This window comes from Hyperolius riggenbachi, chromosome 1, assembly GCF_040937935.1.
Source record: "Hyperolius riggenbachi isolate aHypRig1 chromosome 1, aHypRig1.pri, whole genome shotgun sequence".
Classification (NCBI taxonomy): domain Eukaryota; kingdom Metazoa; phylum Chordata; class Amphibia; order Anura; family Hyperoliidae; genus Hyperolius; species Hyperolius riggenbachi.
The window spans coordinates 537309639-537328826 of NC_090646.1; the positions used below are offsets into that span (position 1 = coordinate 537309639).

The window sequence follows — 19188 nt, forward strand, 5'->3', positions numbered from 1 at the left end:
GTAAGCAAAGGGGATAGATAGATAGATAGATGGATGGATGGATGGATGGATGGATGGATGGGATGGATGGATGGGATAGACAGACAGATCGATCGATCAACCGAGCAATTGATCAATAACAGAAAGATTTTTTTTTTATTTTTTTTTATGAAGATAAAAAAAAAAAAGGATATAGATAGAAAGAAAGTATAGATAGAAATATCAGAGAAAGGGTAAAAGAGGGGTGAAGAAGTACAGAAAAGTACTAAGAAGTACTAAAAAGTACTAAAATAAAACAGAAAATCAGTAAATGGCAAAGGAGGGGGAGGATAAGGGGTTAATAAAAAAGTATGGGGATAAAATTTTTTTTAAAAATATAAAAATCCTACCACAATCACAGTCTTTCTCCCTCACAGCTCCTGTCACCTCTGAATGCTGATTGACAGCAGTCTGAGGTGACAGATGAGCTGGGAGGGAGAAAGCAACTTTGTTTACAGACACTACAGGACAGATCATTGTTACTGGCTTGTAACAATGATCTGCCTTGTTACTGGCACTTGATTGGCCCAGGGACCATGTGATTCCCTGGTCCAATCACCAAGCCGCGGGACCCGACGTGCGCGCGCAGCGGGAGCGCGCCCGCTCGCACACAGCAGCAGAGTTACAATGTAACTTATTAAAACGTCCTGTTGCCATTAATAGCGGCGAACATGACGTTTTAATGCGTTACATTGTCCCTAAATGGTTAAAACAGAAACAGAACTTTTGTTTTTCATTTCTGTGTGAAAGCTGTACTTGCCTATCTGTGATTTCTAGTCATGTCTGATCAGTGCTCTCTGCACATCACTTCCTGCCACTCTCTGTGCTCAGGAAGCAGGTAGGGGACATGCCTTCACACAAAAATGCAGAGCTATTAGGGCATGTTTACAGTACAGTAACATAGATTTATCCAGACTTTCATTACATAATTTGTAGCTGTTAGTAATTTAGATCAAGACACTTTTTATGTCATAAATACATACAGTAAATATATTCTTATTGTAAATACACTTTACCCACCTTTATTTGGTGCAGTAATTATGACAACAGACCCAACCAACTGTCCCACTCATGATGCCAAACACTGACATGACCCCCCCCAGTCCAACAATAGCCTCGCCTCACCCAAGTGTCCAACACTATGGGCCCTTTACCACTAGCGCGTTTGCGCTAGCGGAATCGCAAAATCGCAAACTGCTAGCGATTTTACAATCGCTAGGGTTTGCTAAATAACATAGGAATCGCGGTAGGGTATTTCCTCTACCGCGATTCGTTTTTGCCTGAAACGCGATCGCGGCGCGGAGCGATATTTGCTATGCAGTGCATAGCATAGCAAAATCGCGTCCGCAAACGTCGGGGAATCGCCGGTAATTTTTTACCTTTTGCGATTCAGCAGTCGCTAGCGTTCAGCGTGAACGCTAGCGACTGCTAGTGGAAAAGGGCCCTATTATACCTGACCTATAGCCTACAGCCAATAACTCACTCCCTGTTCCCTCCTCCACTTTAACTCCAAATATATATTATAAAATGACATATTAATTGACTGTCCAAACCCCTCAAACACAAGAAAATGGCTTCACAGTTGATATTTGGGCGCAATTTCTTAGAATAAAATATACATTTTATGGTGGCCACTAATAATCCTATCTTTTTTATCCAATCTTACCATTTGTATGTAATATAAGGGACTGCCTAAATTATTCATTCAATAGACTCACTACTAATGATCTTTGGATTTATCACTGTGTGATTGGCAGGCAGTGGTGGTTAGACAACAGACACATAAGGGCCCCTATTCAATCAACTTTTTCTCCTGAGTTTTCTCCTAGGTGATATTTTCATACCTTGTAAATAAAATGGCTTTAAAGCCACCAACAAGCAAACAAAATACTCAACGCAAATAAAATACTCAAAATAATTTTGATATCTTTTCACCTACATGTTGGTACTTTTTCAATTGCAAAGTGCTGAAAAGTTATTTTAAAGAGAAAATGAAAAATTGGGCCATATCCTATTAACTTTTCTCCTGTGTTTTCTCAAAGGAGATAATTTTTCATCTTATTTAAAAAATAATTTTTTCAGTGCTAAGCAAATGAAAAAGTACTGAAACATAGGTAAAAGGATAATATCAAACAGATTTTGAGTAATTTCTTGCATGGTGGGAGCTTTAAAGTATTTTTTTTTTAAGGTTTGAAGAACTTGGAGAAAAGTTAATAGGATATGGACTCTGCAACAGCGACAGCTACTCTGTTTTGGTCAAGCAGACCTTCCTCAAGCTGTTCAGCTGTTGCTGTCACGTCGCTGTCTCTGTTGCAGAGCAATGTCATGCTGTTTCTGGTTCAATAAAAGAGCTTATAATAATATCGATGATGCTGTGGATGCTTGACTGTGGATGGATTGTTGGAGTATCTGAGATTGCAGAGATACTGGGAGTCATAGCACATCACTTAATCCACTCCTGGGTTAGTGTTTTCCCCAGGCTCTTTTAGCTGAGTGCTCCACCCGGCTAGATTTGGTGACCACCCGGCTGTTATCGGCTCACCTCCTCACCTCATCCTATGCTGTAAGCAGAGTTGCCCTGCATTTCCATCTTGCCCCACCCGGCTGATTTTTCATGCCACCCGGCTACTATTTCATGCCACCCGGCTGGAAAAAAATTCTGGGGAGAACACTGTGGGTGCTTGCTTCATGCTGCAGATAATAGGATATGGACTATTATCTCTTAAAATAAAACTGTGGAGAAAAGGGGAATTGAATAAGGGCCAGGACTTGACCGTCACAGTAACTGTAAACTGATCTGCTTTAAAAGTATGAACTGTTCTGTACAATTACAGAGGAAAATAAATCCTATTGCTTTAGGCTTCATGCATTTTACAAGACAAGAGCAGAGGGCAAACATCATTTTCAGAAGACTATAGTCACTATGAGAGTCCAACCCTTCGTGTGGTGTAGATTGTCGCTAGCCTGGCGAAATGTATCAGAAGGGAAAAGCAGAGCCGGGGGAGGGGGATGGTTGGTCGGCGGCAATGTAAGGACACAGAGGCATGTCATTGTGCACAGAACATGCCTCTGTGTCCTATTAAGATTTAATACTTGCGACTCGGATTCTCTTTAACAGTGTGATTTTTACTGAATGATCGTATTCCAGACCATTCAGATAGTGCAGATCATTCAGATCAAAAGAGGACATCAAAGCCAGTTGCTATTGACTATTCCCGATATTGAAGCCAGTTGCAATCATATGTATGAAATGACTCCATCATGCCAGACCAGTTCTTTAAAGTACACCTGAAGCAAGATGTATATGGAGGCTGCCATATTTCTTTCTTTTCAAACAATACCAATTGTCTGGCTGTCCTGCTGATCTGGCTGCAGCTGTGTATAAATCACGTACCTGAAACAAGCATACAGCTAATCCAATCATAGTTCAGTCAGAAACATCTGATAGGCATGCTTGTTCAGGGTCTATGGCTAAATGTATTAGAAAAAGAGGCTTAGCATGATAGCCAAGCAATCTGCATTGTTTAGAAGGAAATACATATGGCAGCCTCCATATCCCTGTCAGTTCAGGTGTCCTTTAAGGCAACAATAAATAATGCAAACGTTCAGGATTGATTAAGCCCACCAGCTATTATTTTTGTACAATATGATCGGAATAACTAAAAATTGTACTGTCAATGGCCACCTTTAGAATGTGGCGCTATGCATATTGCTGTGTCTTTTTGAGGCACTATGTTACAGATTGTAATGTTGTATATGTTCAGTTATTGTATTTAATAAAAGTCTTATTGTATTATATTTAGAATGTTTGCGTTATTAGTTATACAGCACAGTCATTACAGATTTGTGTCTTTTTGTTACAGGTGTCATTTAGATATCACTGTAGATTATACAATGAATGGCGTCGGACCAATCAAAGAGTTATCCTGGTGATCCCTAAATCCATCAACTTACCTTCCAATCAGCAGTCGTTGCTGGGCCTGCACTCGCTCAAGCGGAATTCTAAAGAGACGATTGTGTGACGATGGATTGTGGGGGACAATGTAACACTATAGTTCTCCTCGTCTTTTATCACTCGGACTCCATTCAGAGACTGTTAACCTCCCCCTCGGACATCCCCATCTCCTGGAGTAATAGAGCCCACTTTCCATTTAAGTGATGAATGCTGCAATTATGTATTCGCTAACCTGCCAAACGCCTTCATTTAGCCGGTGGCATCTTGCATACATGTCTCTACTTCAGAAGCCTTTAACCTCTTATTTTGTTATCTTATGACATTAAAAGTCAGAGTATCTAGCTGTATTATTATTATGTTTTTGGGGGAAGCCAAGCAAGGCAAGATGCATTATATAGAGTCCCAATCTCTCAGCACAATAGAGACAGTCACTCATGAGTCAATGCTACCTGCCAGTTTGCTGGGGAAAATACACAAGAGATCCATTGCGCCTCCTTGTTGCTGGTTTGCAGTGGAATCCGAATGTCTGTCTTTATTTTGTATAGAGGAATGGTACATTTAAATGATAGGACGGAGGAGGCTGCTATTGCTGAACACCATCTAAAAATGCTAAATTAAGATGGGAGATGGGATGAATATAGCTTGATGGCAGATTGCAGCTCATTTGCAAAATCATAGGGCAGTTATATCGCAAACTGGAAGTGCATAACCCTTGTATCTAAAGGTACGTACACACATCTAATTTTGATTGGCCAATATTACCTCTTCCATGTAGTATGAAGGCCAACCAGTTTTTAATACTTTGAACAGATTGTGTAGGTAGCTCTCATACTACATGGAGGTGGTATAGTTGGCCAATCCATACTGGATGTATGTATGCACATTAAATGTATGTATGCACATTAAATCGCTTCACCTCCAAGGGCTTTCCCCATTAAAAAAAACAGAGCAATTTTCACCTGTCTTTGCTCTTTCCATTCATTCGCCCATAACTTTATTACTGCTTATCACAAGGAAACAATCTATATCTTGTTTTTCACTACCAATTAGGCTTTCTTTGGGGGGTACTTTTTTCTAAGAATAATTTTACCCTAAATGTGTTTTAACAGGAAAAAAATAAAAAATGGAAAACATTAGTTATTTCTCAGTTTTTATCCATTACAATTTTAAAATAATACATGCTACCGTAACTGAAACCCACACATTATATTTGTCCCGGTTATTGCAAAGTTTAAAATGTTTCCCTAGCGCCAATATTTTATTTTTCAGCTTTGCATCCATCCTTAATTACAAGCCCATAATTTATAAAGTAACCCTCTTGACATACATACTAAAAAAATTCAGTCCCTAATTTTTTATTATATATATATATATATATATATATATATATATATATATATATATATATATATATATATATATATATTTACCCAAAACATTTTTTAGTAAGTATTAGAGAGGTGTGGGAGGTAATGGGGTTAATTTTAAATGTTAAAAAATGTCTTTCAATGAAAAAAAAAAGTGTGTAGATGTAATTTTACTATTTGGCCACAAGATGTCCTCATTAGTATTACTAAGCAAAGATGAATTAATGCATGGATGTGTAAGTATCGGTTTTTGTGAATGTCAGTGGTGTCTACTAGTCGGCTGTGGTCATTCACACGGGGACTTAGATCAATGAATGGAGACTGTGTTCCCATTCATTGATCTCCCAGCTAACGATCTGGGAGCATGCAAGGGAACGAGTGGGAAGGAACGTAGTAGCTATGTCCCTGCAAGAAGATATGGGATTTTGCAGGGGTGTATTTACTCATCCCATGGCAGGCAAAGTGGTTAATATAAGAAACAGCCATTAAATCCACAGCTAATGTATTTTGTTCAGTGCTCCTCAGCAGTCGAGAGCTTTCCTAAGGGCCGGTTCACACGGGCGGCAGGCAGCGTTGGGGCGGCCAGGAAGTTGCTTCGTCCTGTGACGTCTCGTTCGGTGGCGGCAGTGCGGAGATCGTCGCCATCGGCGTTTCTCGTCCCCGCAGGGGGACATGAAGCCGCGCCGGCTAGCCGTCCCTGGACGTTGCATGCGGCTTCTAGGGACGACCGAAACGATGCGTTAAGTCGGGATCAGAACGCCGCGTTTATGCAATCGACGGTAATCGACGGTAACCGCGCAATGCTAAACGCTCCTATTCACTTGAATGGGAGAGTTTAGCCGATGGGTCCCGAACGCTTGACGGTAGACGCCGCCAAGCGTCCGTGTGAACCGGCCCTTAGCATTTTAGCACATGATTTTGGCACCAGCAGGAGCTCACTCCCCCAGGTGACCATCCTGGATGACCTCACACCTTCTCTAATGAGAGTATCTTTAATAGTAGAAAAACCTTTTTTGTCATTGGCCAGGGCCAGAAAGTACATTTGCAGTCCATTTTCAAGCTGCATAAATTTGCGTCCAGAATTTGCATAATCCTGTATGAATCTCATTGACATCCCTACTCAGAAGGTGTTCTTACAGTATCTGGTACCAAAGCATTATCAGCAGACTGTTAGTTAAGTTGGAAGGTGGACTTCATTGGGTTTCACTTGCTTCTTCACCACATGCTACAGTTGTTCAGATTGATATCTGAATTCTTGAGCCTCGTACACACATAGGGGGCACGTCGCCCAGCGGGGACCCGGACCCTATCCCCACTGAGGGCAGTGCCTTACGAGGCTGTACAGTTCTGCAAGGGGGGGGGCATAGCAGCATGAGTGAGGAGAACAATGCTAAACACCTCAACTGCCTGCACTTGCTGCCTAATATATCTCACCCCCTCTACAGGCACCACTACAACAAGATAATCAGTGTCGTTCACCTCACCTGTCAGTGCTTTTAGTGTTTTTGGTAACCAGACCAGTATGTAATATAATGTTAGGTAAAGCTGCTGACTCTTCAGTAACTCCCAACAATGTACTATTAGTGATTTTAATGAGCATCCTTTATATCACAACCTAGAAGTGTTTCACTTCCAGTTCCTTATATAACTGCCCCATCATTTTGCAAATCAGAACATGTTTTGCCTTTGTGTGACATTCATTTCATCTGACTTGGCCAATCACTTGCTGAAACAAGGATGCCAATCAGCGGAGCACTGTCCTGCATGCTTGTTCCAGGTGACTGATTTACAAGGACTTGTAGCCAGAGGACCAGAATGGCAGCCTTCCCACTTCTGTCATTACAGGTAGGAAGCAAAGGCCTAGAATTTAGCACAATACATTCTCTATATAACGATATGCAGTCCTTTTTTTTTTCTTCTGTTTTCAAGACATTTTTGTATAAATATATTTATGGTTTCTAAGCTATTTTTTTAAAACAACTATTTTTTCCAAGCCTGGCGTGTCAGGATAGGGGCGGATGTAAATTAATCTAAGACAACCATCATTGTCAGCTTTCTCCTCATTTTTCTTTGGGAGGTGGGGCTGAACATAAGAATCTCACTTTTGATTGGACAGTGGTGGTCAGCCTTTGTTCCTACAAGACAGAGACCTTCTCATCCTGAGCAAGTTGTTCACATACAGCCTTCACTACTGGAATACTTCAGATCTGGCATTTGACTTCAGCAATGGCTACATAAAGGAAACAAACTTCTTCAATAATTTTTAAACATGTTCACATATACATTATGATTTATTATAAAATTGTGCATTATTTAAGTAATAAATAATACTTTAAAAAAAAAACTTGCTAGTTATTTGTGTTTTGGTAGGAAAAACATATTGTACTAGTGTTAGCTCTGTTTCAGAATACTGACAGGTTGCTGAAATTATATCCATGCTGTCCAACTGGTGGCCCGTGGGCCATACTCACTTGCCCGGACTATTTTTTTGAGTCATTTCCCCTCCTCTGGCAGGCTTACCTTGTTTGTGCTTGGCTCCGACCAGGCATGGGCTCACAAGTCCAGGAGGACTCGATTTCTGTATTCAAATCTAATGACTTCACCCGTGACCACAGACTCTGCTCCTTCCGGCTTGAAAGAGGAAGCGCGGTAGTGAGTTGTGGAACACAGCTTTCATTACGCCTATGACCTGTAATCAAACGCAGACTGGACTGAAGACTTCTGGGTAAGTTAACCCCCCCTGTTGCCTGTGGTCACAGGTGAAGTCATTAGACTTCATTTGAATACCGAATTTGAGTCCTTCTGGACTCGTGAGCCCATGCCTGGCTCCGACAACCCAAAGCCTACCCCTCCAGCCGACAAATCTAGTACTAGCCACACCCCCTGCCCATTAAGTTGGACAGCACTGGTTTAAATGAAGACTCCTCATTATTATTGAGTGTTGCAGATTAGCTCTGCACAGGGATGAAAACAAATGTGTTGCTGCATGTGAATGCACTGCCCATAAAATTGTATCGGCATGCGTTTATCCAGTGTGCACCTGTCCACCTAATCTGAGGGATGCTGTGCAGTATCATAACGTGCATTTAGGGCTCGTTTCCACTATAGCGCTGCGTAATCGCCGGGAAATCACCGCGGACGAAATCGCATGCGGGTGCGATTTTGCATGCGTTTTTCCCGCAATTTCGCATAGGGTAGTAGGTATGCGATTTTAACCATGTCACTGCCTGTGCAAATTAACATTACTTCCTATGCGAAATCGCATGCAAAATCGCGGGAAAAACGCATGCGATTTCCCTATTAAATACATTGAATGCGATTCGCATAGCGGTGTGCGGGGATCGAATTCTGACGGCTCTGCCGTGCAGATTTTCCCCGCACACAAAAACGCTCTGCACAACGCACAAGTGAAAACAGGCCCATCCACTTGTATTGGCTGTGCGAATCCGCATGCGGACGACGCATGCAGATTCGCAATAGTGGAAACAAGCCCTTACAGTTGCAGTGAAGCATACTTTTCATTGACTATGCTACACTTTAGACCTTGCATAGTACCACTAACGCACAATGTGACGTCTCCCTTTCAATACAATTTTTAAAAATGAAACCTCACCCTAGCTGAATAATGTGTACTTCTCCCCTACAGGAGAGGTACTGCTATTTCTAATTGTAGGTTTATAAAATATGCTATCCGTCCTGTGCAGCCAGTGACAGGCTGTCCCCTGTCACATGGCGGCGATCCCCGGACGCTGATTGGCCGGGGATCGCCGATCTGCCTTACGGCGCTGCTGCGCAGCAGCGCCGTACAATGTAAACAAAGCGGATTATTTCCGCTTGTGTTTACATTTAGCCTGCGAACCGCGATCGGCGGCTCGCAGGCTATTCACGGAGCCCCCCGCCGTGAATGGACAGGAAGCAGCCGCTCGCGCGAGCGGCTGCTTCCTGATTAATTAGCCTGCAGCTAATTGGTCCTGCAGCTGCCACTTTGCCGACGCGCGGTATGAGTGCGCGGTTGGCAAGTGGTTAACAGACATTCATCTGCAGATCTGAAGATCCATCCTGGTGGATATGATCTGCAGAAGAATGTCTGTTAAACAAGGTGTGTATTGAGATCTGCAGATATCATAGACTATGAATGCATTTTGCAGGAACAGATCTTTTGCAGATACTGATCTGTTGAATGTGTGCAGCATCTTTATGTGCAGCATCTTGCAAAGATTTTTATCTGATGGGGAGTTCAGCTCAATAGAATAGACTGTGTAGATATGGCTCTCATACTACATGGAATGGGGTAAAATTGGTCTGTGATCTTGCCTTTTCCAAAGACTTTTATCTCAAGTGTGTATGTAGCATAAGACTTCATTTCCATGTCTTGGTTACCATGTCACCGGGGCAGCTGCAAACAGAATTATTCACATCTAATTGAAATCTCTGTCCTCTGATTGGTGGACGGCCACTTACCTCACAGTTGGGGTCTCAGAGTTTGCATGAAATCTGTGAGCAAGTCAGTTATTTACGGCTCCTTGACCATCTCTACTGGAGAGCAACCTGTGAAAGGTTTATGGTACAGTGGCCTCCAGCCCTGAGCATCACTTGTCAGCAGCAACATATTCTGTCCTAATTTTGTTACTTAGACATGTAACCACATTACACACCATCAGTACTGTGTACATGAAAAAAAGGCAGCCCAGAAATAACGGACAGGAGAATCCCTGTACATTTACTGATATTCTAGAGTGCTAATAAAGATAGTAAAATATCGGATATACATACCAATATTTTACTACAGCTAAACTTAAACCCCCCCCCCCAATAATGATAAAATACAAATTAATCATATTTTCAGGTGCTGATATAGGCACCCATATAAATACTGGCTATGGGGGAAATGTAGGCACACGATCTATCTGCAATGCAAAATACGGATACACATAGCGGGCACCCAAATTTCCTGTTTCCATCAGCACCACATACTTTGTACAGTTACTGTCTGCCTAAATCTCATGGTGCTGATGTGATGCAAGAACGCTTACTGAATGAGAACCGTCAAAGATCACTCATCTTATCCATTCTAAGCCTGACCGTTTGATGCCTGAAGTGAATACTGTCCACACACAAATTTGTGGATGTCCCTTCGCCTTATTTTGCTTTGGCTATACCATGGCCTGGATACATGAGAACATCCAGACATTAGGATGTAACTTGCTGCCATTGCAGTTATTACAGGTTGCACACTGCTGCAATCAAATGTCTGAATCCAATCTGTTGAGTGTTAAATGCTCAGACATGCCACATTACACTCAGGATTGCTATACCAGAAGTGACATCAGTGGGGCAGGTGAGATATTCAGTGGTATGCTACCCAAGTCCTGCATGCAACAGAGCTGTAATAGATGTCTTGGAGGGACACCTTGCCTGCGTGCTAAAAACTGGCACTGGATTCTCTGTGACCTGTGGTTTCAGCTAAGCAATTGTGAAAGGGTCCTTATACTTCTGCAAATGTCAGAGCTAGGTAATGAGGAAGGAGTTTGCTGTAAAGCAAAGCTTTGCTGTGACTCAGATAAATCACTTTCCAAAGGATGTGTAACAAATCTGATGGCAATGATTGGTGTTTCTTCTCTTCAGCACTTGTTGCTTGGACCTGGATACAGCCTTCCATTCCAAAAGCTCATCCATCACAACCAGACACTCCTTGTGTGCATCAATCAAGGGCAGACAGAGTACAATCCAGTTTAACCACTTAACGACCAGCTAACGCCCATAGGCGTCAGCAGGTCTCAAGTGGGTTACCATGGAAACGGCAGCTCGATCGAGCGGCCTTTCCATGTCAGTTCACGGAGGGTGCCTCCGTGAACAGCCGGAGTGAACAGCCAAAATGTAAACACGCAGGGAAGAAATCCCCGCTGTTTACATCACACGGCGCTGCAGCGCCGTAGGGCAGATCGTTGATCCCCGGCCTCTGATTGGCCGGGGATCGCCGTCATTTGATAGGCTAAAGCCTATCCTACAATGCGCAGGACGGATATCCGTCCTGCGCACTTCACAGCCAGAGCGAGAGGGCGGAAGAGGTAGGGAGGGCGGAAACCGCTGCGGAGGGGGGCTTTGAGGAGCCCCCCCCGCCCCGCTCGGCCACACAAAACAGCGGCGATCAGACCCCCCAGCAGGTCATCCCCCTAATGGGGAAAAAAGGAGGGGGGGGGGGAAGAGTCTGATCGCCCTGCTGTATTCACAATCTGTGCTGCGGGCTGCAGAGCCCACGCAGCACAGATCTCTAAAACACAGCCCGTTCCTTAGGAGCTGTCAGCCATACTATGCCAGATTTTAAAAAAAGACATACATAAGTAGATAAATACTAGCTCTACTTACATAACATGCGTATTGTACGGTCCAAGTGTTGATCTTAGTGAACTTTATAAAATAAAAAAGGTTAATGGAGAGAATTCTGTTCGCTGACAGGGGACATCTTTACTCCCTCCAGCTGAAGCCAATGGTGAGGTAATTTCCTCCCTTACTCCCACCTCCTCCCCACACCAATAGCGAGCATTATGTCTCAGGCAGGGAATCCCTAAGGAAATGGTAGCAGGGACAGGGGTCCCCATGGATGTGATGTGGTGGTGACAGCCACTGCCCACATGAATCAGTGGAGATGCCTGTCGGGCTGGAGTGTGGGGAGGGGGCAGACACGGACAGTCATGGGAGGCAGCCAATGAGAGGAAAAGGCGTGAGAGTGACACAGGCTGCAGCCAATTAGGCTGAACTAGCTGTGTCTGTGCAGAAACTCCCCCCGCCCCAGCCTGCACTTTGTAGCATTCCTTTTATGTTAAACAGATAGGCATGAAAAACAAAATCAGTTCTCTATTTCTAACAGTTACTCTTTAAAGGCAACTGGAATTTGCATGCATGAATGCACTCAGGCCCGGATCACACTTGCAAATTGGTGGCAAACGGAACCATGAAAACGGATCTGATCAGCTGCTTTCATTCCGTACGTACACACACACACACACACACACAGAGACAGACACACAGAGACAGACACACACACACACACAGAGACAGACACACACACACACACAGAGACAGACACACACACACACACAGAGACAGACACACACACACACACAGAGACAGACACACACACACACAGAGACAGACACACACACAGACACAGACACAGACACAGACACAGACACACAGACAGACACACAGACAGACACACAGACACACAGACAGACACACAGACAGACAGACAGACACACACAGACACACACAGACACACAGACACACACACACACACACACACACACACACACACACACACACACACACACACACACACACCTCTCCTTAGTACTGTGAAGAAATGTTTTGTTTTCTCATTGCTCCTAATGCAGCGCTTCAGGATCAGTTTCCGTTCTGCTAGGCTCAGCAATCCAGAAAAATTGCTGCAGGAGGAAACTTGCGGATCGGATCAATTCGGACGAATGTGAATGGATCCATAGGTTAACATTGGATCCATTCCCTTCTGATACAGGAACGTTTTGTAACGCTAATGTGAACTGGGCCTTACTTTATACCACACTCTGCCACCTTGTGTACTCAGGTGCAGCACTAGTGTTGTGGTATGCAGCATAACAACTCACTGCATTAAAGGATACCCGAAGTGATATGATGAGATAGACATGGGTATGCACAGTGCCAAGCACACTAATAACTTTGCTGTGTTCCTTTTTTTTTTCTTTCTCTGCCTGAAAGAGTTAAATATCAGGTATGTAAGTGGCTGACTCAGTTCTGACTCAGACAGGAAGTGACTACATTGTGACCCTCACTGATAAATTCTAACTATAAAATACTTTCCTAGCAAAAAATGGTTTCTGAGCAGGAAAGAGATAAAAAGGTTAAATAGTTCATATAATTTGGCTCTGGCATACTTCAATGAATGTGTCAATGAATGTGTCATTGAGCAAAAACAATAAAACAGCTAAAAAACTTAAAAAGTAGATTTAAACAAAATAAAACTGTGGAATATCTTAAAAAGTCATTTTTTAGGAGAAGGAAGATAAATACAATTAATTATTTCATTAGTTTATTTTCGCTTCAAGTGTCCTTTAATGTACTGTTAAGCACCACAAAGTGACAACCAGCATTGCACAAGGGACTTAAGGTGCGTACACACATGCGACTATAGTCGTTTGTAACGGTCGTTCCCCGATCTTTACTAACGACGATCGTTACAAAAAACGAACCACCGACTATTAAGGCAAACGACGAACGAGCCAAATCGCTACAAAAGAAAGTTCTGTCTCGGCGGATTTTAACCAACGACGATCGTTTGCAAAAGTAGTACATCGTTGCAAACGGTCGTTCGTACTAGGCTTGACATGCGCATTTCACTATTTCTCCCTGAAACTTCTCATTTTTATGCGCAGGCGCAATAGTTGCTTTACGTGATGTAACGTTCGTTCTAACGATCAGATCGTTACACACATTTAAAAACTAACTTTACTCAGGTCGTTCTTTCATCAATTAAAAGCTCGTTCGTCGTTCTCAACGAACGATCGTTGTCGCATGTGTGTACGTAGCATCAGTCTGAGGTAGCAGCTATTACTTGTATCCCAGGATCTGTTGGAACATGGGAGGGACCCATGGGGGCATTTTTCTATGATACATTTTACACAGGAGCATCCCAGCAGAATAGCACACAGTAAGCTGTGTTTATTGAACAACATGCAGGTTTACAGTAGCAGTGAAGCATACATTCATTGTACTGTATACTTCACCCTATGGTTGCACCACACAACATGCAATGCAACTTTTCAGCACCATGGCATTGCAATGGTAATGGAACATGCAGTGTGTAAAAAGATACAGATAAATATTTATCTCATCAACCTAACTTAATTCTACAGCATGATGGATGCGCCACTTGTCCACACCAAGTTGTGGAGACAAACTCAACTTTGTATCCTAGAACAACAACAGGTGCAAGCGTGTTTTCTGTGAGCAGATGTGAGGCCAGAGCTCACATTCCCTCCAACAATGCAGCTCCAGTATGCTGACTCCAGCTCCTGTCAAACTCACTAGCACCTGCCACACTAAGGAAACTTAAAGAGCAGAACCAATTGAGGTTAAAAACTTTGCTAGACCTTTGTGAAAAATGTGCCAAGTCTCAAGCGTTCATAGATCTGCCAGTGAAAACTTGGAAGTGACAATTTATCTTAGGCCCCGTTCACACTTGCGTTTTGGCAAGTAAACGGACCGGATCCTGATCGGATCCTGACCTGATCCTGATCAGAACCGTACGGTTCCGATCCGGTCCGTTTGTATCAGGCATGCATCAGGCTGCCATCTGGATCCGTGGAAAAAAAAATAGTTAAATATACATAGAAAAATGTTGGGGTCAGCAGAAGGTGCACCTGGTGCACCTGTAGAATCAGGTTCCTCCGCTGTAGGCCTCACCTCCACCTCCGACATTCTGCCAAAACAGCTCCAGCACGTCTGTCACTGCTGCTCCACTCCAGACATGCTTGGCCCATGTGTCCCCATCCGAAATGGCCGCTTGGATACGCATAGGAAATGGGGTAGAACGTCAGGTTTTTGTAGGCAGTGTGTTCTGTGCCTTCCGTTCCATTGATACACTAAAAACACGCACACCAAGCCAGTTCAAATGCTTAGAAAAGTGTATTGATAATCAATATGAGAGAAATATCATTAACTGGTCTGAAACCTCAGTACCAATGAAAAGTGCATACAAAAATGTTTACATACAGTACATAAGATACATATGGTGCATAGAGTAGCCCATTATTAGCTAGGGAAATATGCAAGTAGCAAACATGTGACTATATAAGAACACAGTCCAATGTATATCATCAGCTTATAACATATAGCATAAATGGGTACTAGAGAGGATCAAATCCCCTATGATAGAGTCCAGGAACAGAGTCCCAATCTTAAGATGCGCATAAAACAGTTCCACAAACAGTGTGAGATGAGGTGCTGTCACCCTCAACTTGTTTACCCAGACGTCGGCGTTTCGGAATTGGATTCCTTCCTCAATGGGTGCGCAGCGGAATAAGCAACAGCAGCAGAGCGGGTGAGAGGCAGCCTCTCACCCGCTCTGCTGCTGTTGCTTATTCCGCTGCGCACCCATTGAGGAAGGAATCCAATTCCGAAACGCCGACGTCTGGGTAAGGGGTGACAGCACCTCATCTCACACTGTTTGTGGAACTGTTTTATGCGCATCTTAAGATTGGGACTCTGTTCCTGGACTCTATCATAGGGGATTTGATCCTCTCTAGTACCCATTTATGCTATATGTTATAAGCTGATGATATACATTGGACTGTGTTCTTATATAGTCACATGTTTGCTACTTGCATATTTCCCTAGCTAATAATGGGCTACTCTATGCACCATATGTATCTTATGTACTGTATGTAAACATTTTTGTATGCACTTTTCATTGGTACTGAGGTTTCAGACCAGTTAATGATATTTCTCTCATATTGATTATCAATACACTTTTCTAAGCATTTGAACTGGCTTGGTGTGCGTGTTTTTAGTGTATCAATGGATGTTTATTTCTTAACACAGCACCCCGCTGTAATTTGAGCTATTTGTGCAAATATTATCTTTATTATAGGTGTGCAATACCTAATCTATTGTGTATGGACTGTGCCTTCCGTTCCCCATTGGTTTCTGTGTTCCGGATGGTGCTGTCAGGCTCAGGTCAGGCTCCCGTCAGGATGCGTGGGCCGGAGATCCGGACACAAAAAATAGCGCATGTTGGAAAAGAGTCCGGAGTCCGGATCCAGTCCGGCCTTAGGCCCGGTTCACATTAGCGTTCGCTATCCGGATTTTCCGGATCTGATCCGGACCGCATACTGTACAAACGGAACGTACGTTCCGCATAGCAATGCAAAGGCTATGCGGACGTTCACATACGTACGTTCCGTACAGTACGGAGCCGGACTGGATCCGGACTCTTTTCCAACATGCGCTATTTTTTGTGTCCGGATCTCCGGATCTCGGATGGGGACACATGGGCCAAGCATGTCTGGAGTGGAGCAGCAGTGACAGACGTGCTGGAGCTGTTTGGCAGAATGTGAAGGTGGAGGTGAGGCCTACAGCGGAGGAACCTGATTGTACATGTGCACCAGGTGCACCTTCTGCTGACCCGAACTTTTTTTATGTATATTTAACTATTGTTTTCCCACGGATCCGGATGGCAGCCTGATGCATGCCTGATACAAACGGACCGGATCCGGATCGGAACAGTACGGTTCTGATCAGGATCAGGTCAGGATCCGATCCGTTTACTTGCCAAAACGCAAGTGTGAACTGGGCCTTAAACTTCCTGATAGTCAGATACAGTAGACTCATTATAGTAAACTCCATCCACAGGCCATACATTGTATACATATTTTCACCTTATTATAGAAGGGAGCACTCTTACTAGCCCCACCACTCAGTATCCATTAATATCAATTGGTAAGGCAGCATTTATATAGTTATCTTTCAAACAGTTGTGTACAGGAGAATATATAGGTTAAAGGGAAGGTCCAAGCATAATAAAAAAATGAGTTTCACTTACCTGGGGCTTCTCCCAGCCCCCTGCAGCCATCCTGTGCCCTCGCAGTCACTCATGGATCCTCTGGTACCCCGCTGGCAGCTTGCTGACTTCGGAGGTCAGCGGGACGCATTGCGCACATTTTTACGCATTCCCGCTAGTGCAGGAACATTAACACATACATTTTTACGCATTACCAGATCAATGCGTACATTTTTATGCATTAAACCAGTAATGCGTAAATTGTATGTGTTCATGTTCCAGCACTAGCGGGAATGCGTAAAAATGTACGCAATGCGTCCCGCCGACCTCTGAGGTCGGCAAGCTGCCAGCGGGGGACTGGAGCAGCAGTGAGTGACTGCGAGGGCACAGGATGGCTGCATGGGGCTGGGAGAAGCCCCAGGTAAGTGAAACTCATTTTTTTATTTTGCTTGAACCTTCCCTTTAAGGCCTTGTTTCATTGTGCATCATGTGCCTTGCTGAAAATGTGATCAGCAGCAGTGTACACAATCCACAGGGACATCAGGCGTACATAGACAGTTCTTGCTGATGCTTCCATGCATTGTGATTCACAAGGCATAGTTGCATGCATTTTATTTTTGCGGTACAATACCATTCATTATAAGTGAATGGCATCACAAGCATATCAGGGTGAACTGCATAGCAACAGTGTCTTGCAACAGCCACCGCAGCGCAAACACTGGAACGAGGCTTCATAGAAGATTGTCAATGAGTATAAAATTTGCAGCAACTTGAAACTTTTTGTCCTGGCAGGAAACTTTTCAGCAGCACTGTCACACGTATTTTAGTGTAGAATGTTTGCATGTAGCGGAGGTTTTAGTGTAGAATGTTTGCATGTAGCGGAGGTTGCACAAGTCGGATGTTGCAAGTAGATAGAAACTAAAGTTGCCACACAGAAGCAGCACAATTACTTACAGGACAGGCTGGTTATTGGAGACACGTGAAAGCTGTCAATTTTTCACTTGCATTAAAAAGGTTTTACTTTCCCATTTGGCAAAGTCTGGCCAATCAAAATTGGATGTGTGTACCAATTAAACCACCTTTCGTATTGCAAAAGTTAACCTGCACAATCTGCTCATAGTATTCAAAATCTGTTACTCTGCCACTACATGAAGGTGGTAAAAATTGGTCAGCGATTGGCCAAACAAACTTGCACGTGTTTACTAGGTGCTAAAGGGAACCAAAACCAAGGATATGTATTTTTCCTTTTAAAATACCAGTTGCCTGACACTCCTGATTCTGTGTCTAATATCTTTAACCACAGCCCCTTAACCACTTCCCGACCGCCTAACGCACAGAGGCGGCGGTCCATTTAAGGGCATGGGCGGAGCGATCGCGTCATCCGTGACGCGATCCTCCGCCGGCGCCTGTCACCGCTCGCCCGCCGCAACATCCCGCCGGCTATACGGAAGCGCCGGCGGGATGTTAACCCCGCGATCGCCGCATACAAAGTGTATAATACACTTTGTAATGTTTACAAAGTGTATTATACAGGCTGCCTCCTGCCCTGGTGGTCCCAGTGTCCGAGGGACCACCAGGGCAGGCTGCAGCCACCCTAGTCTGCACCCAAGCACACTGATTTCTCCCCCCCCTGCCCCAGATCGCCCACAGCACCCCTCAGACCACCCCCCCTGCCCACCCCCCAGACCCCTGTTTGCACCCAATCACCCCCCTAATCACCCATCAATCACTCCCTGTCACTATCTGTCAACGCTATTTTTTTTTTTATCTCCCCCCCTGCCCACTGCCCCCTCCTGATCACCCCCCCCCCCCCCCGTGTACTGTATGCATCTATCCCCCCTGATCACCTGTCAATCACCCATCAATCACCCCCTGTCACTGTCGCCCATCAATCAGCCCCTAACCTGCCCCTTGCGAGCAATCTGATCACCCACCCACACCAATAGATCGCCGCAGATCCGACATCAGATCACCACCCAAACGCAGTGTTTACATCTATTCTCTCCTCTAAACACCCACTAATTACCCATCAATCACCCCCTATCACCACCTGTCACTGTTACCCATCAGATCAGACCCTAATCTGCCCCTTGCGGGCACCCAATCACCCGCCTACACGCTCAGATTGCCCTCAGACCCCCCCTTATCAATTCGCCAGTGCAATATTTACATCTGTTCTTCCCTGTAATAACCCACTGATCACCTGTCAATCACCTGTCAATCACCCCCTGTCACTGCCACCCATCAATCAGCCCCTAACCTGCCCCTTGCGGGCAATCTGATCACCCACACCA

The 19188-nt window shown here is 44.1% G+C and overlaps 1 protein-coding gene across 8 annotated transcripts in view; it reads left to right on the forward strand.

Annotated features, from left to right (window-relative positions):
- MARCHF3 (membrane associated ring-CH-type finger 3) overlaps positions 1 to 5314 on the forward strand; it is a 323022-nt gene extending 317708 nt beyond the window's left edge. For all 8 annotated transcript variants that reach the window (XM_068271655.1, XM_068271654.1, XM_068271658.1 and 5 more), the window contains one exon: positions 3882 to 5314. In XM_068271655.1, the coding sequence (XP_068127756.1) occupies positions 3882 to 4040 (159 nt within the window). In that variant the 3' untranslated portion in view covers positions 4041 to 5314. The remainder of the gene's footprint in view (positions 1 to 3881) is intronic.
- Positions 5315 to 19188: the final 13874 nt, after the last annotated feature.